The sequence below is a fragment of the Phycodurus eques genome, chromosome 7 (assembly GCF_024500275.1).
Source record: "Phycodurus eques isolate BA_2022a chromosome 7, UOR_Pequ_1.1, whole genome shotgun sequence".
In the NCBI taxonomy this organism is placed as follows: Eukaryota; Metazoa; Chordata; class Actinopteri; order Syngnathiformes; family Syngnathidae; genus Phycodurus; species Phycodurus eques.
The window spans coordinates 13,424,557-13,432,047 of record NC_084531.1 but is presented as its reverse complement, the minus strand read 5'-3'; the positions used below and the strand labels follow the sequence as shown (position 1 = coordinate 13,432,047).

The 7,491-nt window shown below is 44.0% G+C and overlaps 1 protein-coding gene across 1 annotated transcript; it reads left to right on the top strand.

Moving 5' to 3' along the window:
* Positions 1 to 2,948: 2,948 nt before the first annotated feature.
* On the top strand, positions 2,949 to 6,499 carry LOC133404939 (alpha-(1,3)-fucosyltransferase 4-like). Its single transcript, XM_061681475.1, has one exon. It carries the CDS (start codon positions 3,152 to 3,154, stop codon positions 4,241 to 4,243), a length of 1,092 nt encoding a protein of 363 aa, XP_061537459.1. The 5' UTR covers positions 2,949 to 3,151; the 3' UTR covers positions 4,244 to 6,499.
* The last annotated feature ends 992 nt before the right edge of the window (positions 6,500 to 7,491 follow it).

The following is a 7,491-nucleotide window of genomic DNA, read 5'->3' as shown; positions in this document are numbered from 1 at the left end:
AGGTCATGGGTCAGCGAGGGCCTCTGTGACCCCCCCCCCCCCCCACCCGTATTCCCTCCTTTACTCCCTCATCTTCATCTCTTTTCTGTCGCTCACACTCCCACACCAAGCGGCACCAATTGAGACATCCTGTCCCCTGAGAATGCACAAAGAGAAAATCAATAGAGAAGATGACCGATGACCCGGGGGCCCTGTCGTAAAAGACTGCCGCGCTCTCCATGGACTACTTGAGTCCTGCAAGTCACTTTTACACTGCCGATAAAAGCCGCCATTTCCCTGCATTTTTTGATGTCTCACAGTACTTTAGACATAAACCCTCGCCATTTGCGAGCTTACCTATTCTACTTTAGAAACTATCAGCCGGTGGGTGAGTAGAGAAGTAACATTGTACTCAAGTCAGAGTACTGTTGACTCAAGAAAAAGTATTGAATAGTCCTCCAAATAATTGCTTGAGTATGTACTCTGAAGAAACTACTCAAGTAACTGGTGAGTAATTGATTTGAGCGTGAACGGCAGACAAAAATATATAGGAATGTGCAACTTAAGCTATTGTTACTAAAACAATAATTAATTGAATCTCTATCAAATAATTGTAGTGTCTAGCACATCCACCGCACAGTTCTGATTGACGTTAAGTAAGACTTGTGTTTAACAATAATACTTAACTGTATTGCTGATTTCATATGTACCTGTGGCTAGAAAGCAAAGCATGGAGACTCTCGCTGAAATGCACGAGTGCAGTCAGCGAATGGGGCGTCTGATCATTACCAACAGCCAAAGTCGCAGTTTTTCCATTGCACCATGTCGGTAGATGTGTGGAGGTCAATCGCCTGATGTGTGGTGAAGAGTCGCCAACTGTATTTTTTATGATTTATTATTTTGGTTTATTAACGATGTTCCACTTCAGTCGCTTTCGGCGGTGTTGCTCGTTGTGCAGCAGGGCTTAGGTTCCTTGAAGACTAAATTATCTTCTCTTAAGGCTCTGTTGCGGCACTTTTGCTGGCTCTATTTGTGAAGCAGTCGCCAGACATGCAAACACAAGCAGCTACGCCGTGAAGAAGTTTCGACAAACAGGAAGTGGCCGTGGACACTGCAGGCGTCTGTTCGAATAAAAACGTCGAGCAGTGTGCTATTGCTCCAACTTGAATTACTGCCCATTTCCTGCAACAAAGGCGGATTAGACAAACTGTAAGAAGACCGCGCAATGCCGTCGCACGTCACTCCCAGACCACGCTAACCTCTGCTGCTTCTGCGGCAAGACATACATGTGTTAATAATACTGCGTCCAGACTGCTGTTTTTTCTCACCAGCCCCAGATAAATCCCCTCCAGGCAGGACATCAGTTGAAGAATCAGCTGAAAATAGAATGGCTCTGCTGAAAGGAGGATGAATAATGCAAAAAGAATACAAAACCTGTTATGGGGTTAGCTCATCTCACACACAGCAGACATGAACAGACACGCACAGTTGGGTCTGGTTTTTTCTTTTCAGCCCACAGTGAGGAAAAGTGAATGGATGTCACAGGAAGGAGGAGGACCCAGTGGAGTAACACATGTTCTTTGCCTCATTTCCTCCCCCCCCCCCACTCCATGTTTTACGCTTCCATCCGGGGTTCGTGACAAACTCTTGAGGGGTGGGAACGAGGGGATGATGTCCGATGAAGAGACACACAGCGTGGTTTTCCTGCCAGATTCGGGCCTGCCAAACGCAGATGTTTAAGCATTTTTACACCATCAACACAACAACCTACAACTTTTTTCTTTTTGGTCACTTAATTAAAACCAAGGCTTTTTGTTTGGATTTGTTTTTCTGTGCTGAATAAAACATCCATTATTTCAAAGCGTAGCGGCAAAACATGCCTAATTCAAAGCACTGAATATTCATTCATCGGTAAAATTAAATATGCATGTTTTCCCTCTCCCCAATATATTCCGAGTTTCACTTCATTGAAAAGCTGCACCAAGTTTCGCATTGAGGCCAATACATCCACAGCACATCTTTGTGTATAGAGACACCCAGTGGTAGACAAACTGCAGTGTTATCAATAGGACAAGCCATTAAAAAAAAAAAAAAAAACACATAAACAAATAAAACATTTTTGTTTTTATTTTTAACCAGATAAAATGACTAAAAATGACAGAAAATCGATTTATGGATAAAGTATATTGATTTATTGTTTTAAAATATATACATTTTAAAATGTTTTAAAATAAATAAGTACAGTTTATATTCGACATATTAACTACACATATATAACTCAAACAATTGCATATTTTAATTCTCTATTTACAATCGTTGTTAATGTAAAATATATACTATGTGGACAATAATACAATAACCATATTCCGTGGATATTTTCGTTTGTGCTCAAGACCCCAATGAGTAATTATTAATTAATAATTTAACTCCTTCCCAGAATACATAAAATCAACATATAATGCACATACATTAAAAATGATGAATTTGTGTCTCCTGTGTTTTTTATCATAATAGCGATGCATCAAAATTGTCTGCTTGATGTGCAATAAAATACATTTTACTCAACAATTGGCAACTTCGATTAAAAAAAAGTATGGGTATCTCGTGCTTTTGAGGGCAGACTACAAAATAAAACTTTAAAAAAATGTTGAAGCCGTTGCATACAATCATATTGTATGTTTAACCTACAAGATGAAGTTGACATAATAATCCCAAACAGGGGTAAAATAAGAGTTTTATTCGTGTATCTCATGGTACAAAGTGTACCATGAGATATGGGGGGAATAAAACATGCGCACAGATGCGGTTGGGGCGTCCATATATGTAGTGTGTGTGTCTCCAAAGCAACTTTTTGTACCTTTGTACCTTGTATAACCTTGAAACGTACAATAGGAGTGTAGATGATTCATGTGTCATAAAGTAACTTATTTCCTGAGCTGGGCCGGGCCGGGCCGCGCCGTGGAGGTGTTTACTCAGTTTGTAAGTGTCTGAGAGGCCGTGTGGACGTCACAGAAGCCTCATTGACTGGCAGCAGGAACCCACAAGCGCCCTGCCACGTCAGAGTGTCAGCGTAACGGTTGGACCACTGCGAGCAGGATTCCGCTTTTTCAGGCTTAAGGCTGCCATGAGGACAACTACCAGGTGCACTCGTGTTCGGGGCTGAGGGGCACCTATGGGAGTTTGGCCTCGTCGGAGCCGCGAATGCTCAAAGACGCGCCCCGGTGCGTCCAAATGTGACGGCCACTTCCTTACCGCGGGCCTAGTGGCCGCAACTTTCCTCGTCCTCCTGGGGGTTTCTTTACTCCACTTGCCGGAGCCGGTGGCGCTAGAGCCGGCGACGGCCGCTCGCGAGGTGACGCTGTTGATCTGGACTCATCCTTTCGGGCGGAAGCGGCCACTTCCGGATTGTTTGGCGCGCTACGGCGTCGACGGCTGCGTGCTGACGGACGAGCCGCGCGCGTACCCGCACGCGGACGGCGTGCTCGTGCACCACCGCGACGTGGCCGCAGGCGGCGCCGAGCTGCCCCCGGAAGCGACTCGCCCCCCGGGACAGAAGTGGATATGGATCAACTACGAGTCGCCCTCACACACGCCGTTCCTGTGGCGCCTGGAGGGACTCTTCAACGTCACCATGAGCTACCGAGCCGACTCGGACGTCTTCCTCCCGTACGGCTACCTGGTCCAGAAGCACGGTGACGGGCAGCCACTCTCAGAACCTTCTCGAACTCCCCGCCCGCACTTGGTGGCGTGGGTGGTGAGTAACTGGGTGGAGTCGCAGGCCCGCGTGGCCTTCTACTACCATCTGAGCCAGTACATCCAGGTTGACGTCTTCGGCCGAGCGGGACGCAGCATTCCGGAAGGCCTCGGAAGCGTGGTTCGACTAGTAAGGCGCTACCACTTCTATTTAGCGCTGGAGAACTCTCAACACACAGATTACATCACAGAGAAGCTGTGGAACGCCGTGTTGGCCGGAGCCGTGCCGGTGGTCCTGGGTCCGACCCGGAAGAACTACGAGCGCTTCTTGCCGCCGGAGGCCTTCATCCACGTGGACGACTTCCCCTCAGTCGAAGCTCTGGCCCGATACCTATTGGCGCTCAACCGAGACCCGGCCCGGCTGATTGGGCATCTGCGCTGGAGGACGGGCTTCGGACTGCGCCAGCCCACCTTTTGGGGCGAACACTACTGCACCGCCTGCAAGGCACTGCGGAAGACCATGGGACAAACTCAGGTGGTCCGTGACTTGACTCAATGGTTTGAGTCCTGAAGAATGGACTGCTAATGTACAGTAAACCCCCACTATTAGCAGGGGATGAGGACAGAGCCCTGACAGGAACATTGGGAAAAAAACACCAGTAATTGACAACCTGCTAAAAACAAAAAAACAAAAAAACAATTACCTATATCAATAGTTGAAACCACAAATGTACCACAAACTTTGAACCCACAACACATTAATTTTCATTTCAAACTATTACTTATTAAAAACCTTACGCTTAAAAATAAATTACAGATGATTTGATTTAGGAAAAACAACAACAGAAGTGCGCGTGTATTAGAGGTTGAACGACTAAGGATTTCTTTTGTCGTCAACTATAATGTGATTAAAGTCGAGTCTAAGTTGATGACGTCATTGATCTTTTTAAGCACCAATTGGATTTGGAATACAGGCTGCCATAAACGTGATTAGCGATTAGTCGACTTCAAGGATTAAGCATCTATGCGGAGTAGGAAGTCGATTCTTCTACTAGTCGACTAATCGGTTCATCGGCTACACTGAGAAGGTCGTCTTTGCAACCCTTAAAAGTCCCAATTTGTCAAGCAATAGTGAAACCTCCATCGTTTGTTAGCTTGAGCTTTTTAATAGCCACTCAGCAGAGCAAAACCATACACATGGTGAAGACGCTTCGTACCAACCCAGGCTAATCTTAGCTCCTCCCGGACATACAAAGATCTTACAACAGTCAAGATGTTGCGGTTCAACATGCTTCCTTAACACTAATTACTACTTTCTTATAAGTCAGGCCGTTTGTAGCATCCGTGGCATCTTAGGTTATTACAGAAGAAACACAAGAAACAGGAATGTGAGCATTTCAGTGAATAGCTCATGATACGTTGATAATAACAACACTGTAGGGGAATTTGTGAATAGCGATCGGCAAAGGGGCGGGGTTCACTGTACTACTTTTTATTTCGCACTTAGTGGCCAGAATAGACACAAGATCATACACAAGATTGACACTGTTAAGAGTGGGATAACTAACACTGGTTAAGAGTGGGAATACTAACAGTATGCGCTTTAACACCCGGCATTAATTTCTCCTACCCTGTTGTATTCAGCGCAATTTTACACATCACACCAGATGCTGTTGCGGCATCACCCGCCTTCGCTGGGTTTTGTATAAAAGCCAAATGCGGATAAATGCGGAATCTTCTGTCACGGCTCTGATGCGGTAATTTCGTTCGATCTCTGAGAGACAGGTGGGACGGCACCTGTGCGTGAGGGAGTTTAATAATAAACATTTACAGGACTGTGAAGTTTAACGCGCGCAATTGTTGCGGCCTGATAACTTTTTATGTCACATCAGACGCTGGTGCTGACGCCACCATGATTGTGGGATTTTGTGTCACTGTGTGAATGCATACACAATTGTGGCAATAGCCTGCCTCTGCAACCTCCGTGTACACTGTTTTTGCTGTTAAGTTTGTTGGTCCTTCATGCAAGAATATAAAATCATTTTTAAGCTTATCCATGTCTCCTAGATATTATTTCAAGTCATTTTGACTAACACTGAACACAAAATTAACACCACGCCGTGAATCTACACGTTTCCCGTAGCTGTTAAAAGCCCGGATGTCTTTCGGCAATAATGCGTTGAGACGTTGAGAACACCTCCAAGCCTCATAATCCCATAAACGTGCAACATGGGAATCCTGCGTATGCAGTTCCTCTATGTACTGTAAAGGCTGATTGTGCTATCCCTTCAAATAAATTCCTTCGATTCCAAGTAGCTCGTCAGTGGAATGCCGTATGTTTGCACTGTACAGGGGTGGAAAATAATTTAGTGCAAATATTTAGTCACTGGATTTACACCCCCACTTTAATGTGTAAGATCATCAAACAAATGTGAAAATCAGACAATGATAACCCACGTAAACATAAAATGCAGTTTTTAAATAGTGATTATATTTATTAGGGGAAAAGAACTATTCAAAGCTACCTGGCCCTGTGTGAAAAAGTAAAAGTAAATCATCAATTAACTGTGGCTAAAAAATTTTTTTTATTTTTTTTTGCAAAACTGATTTTATCTTCACTGGCCACATCAAAGCCTGATTATGTCATGTTCTGTGTTTCTGTAGACTTTGTTTTCATTTGTTTTAGTTTGTCTCATGTTTTGTCAAGTTTTGCTGTCTTGTCTGCTTGTTTGGTTTTTGTCTCCACCTGGCCTTGTACCGGTTACCTCTACTTTGTGTCAACCAATCAGCTCCTTTGGGGACTTTGTTACATTAGTTATTGAAAATTTTCCATGTTCTTTTTTTTGGCTTTTGCTTTCGTAAATAAATCCTTTTGTTGAAGATTCGTCCTGCTTTCCCTCCCTGCTTCCCTGCGCTGGGGTTCTCATCTTTTTTATCGCCGTCACCACAAAACCTTGACAGAATGATCTGACCAAAAGATGAAGCATCTGTTTAGTGAAAAAAAAAAAGAACACAAATGGCAGAGCAACATGCCATGTAGGTAGATAACATAACAATAGTCAGCCATATATGCTTTATCCTACATAAAGGGTGACTAAAAAAAGTTCGACTTACTGAGGAAACTATGTATATCCGTGTCTATATTATACAAGCCCCTGGTGGCCAAGGCGTACAGACCAGAAGGAGCAGCACAATGTCCACTGAATTGAAACAAAAACTGTGACTAAAACTTAACTCTTTATACCCTGTTTAATTATGTCATACTGTATGTTTTTATAAAGTACAATCAAATAGGATGCTATTTTTCATTTATGAAAACAACCCTTTTTTGTTGTGTTTTGGGGAGGCTTGAACAGATTGTCATTTTCATTGATTTCGAAGGGGAAAGATGGTTGAGATACTAGTGTTTTCAGTTACGAACGTGGTCACAGATCAAATTTAAACTCCTTTCTTGAGGTGCCACTGTGATTTGTAAAATACCTCAAACACTGTTTAGCCACCTTAATCTTAATAGTTGCCTCCCCCATCTGCAGTTAAGCAAATAAACACCTATGGCAACCATTTGAGGGAATGTGGCGATTAATGGTGGACAGCAACTTCAACAACAACAGATGTCCGAAAAAGCTTCAATGAGAGAGCAAAACATACAAGCTCGGTTATGTATCATTGTCATACATTGTAGTCGGGCCTCCCTCGGTATCCTTTCATGTGTGCTTTTTGCCCGCACGTCTCCTGACTCCCCCCCACCGACCACCAATCAGCCCACCGTCCCCTTCTCCCTCTTCTTGTTTTTCCTGTCTACTGAACAGAGACATGTTG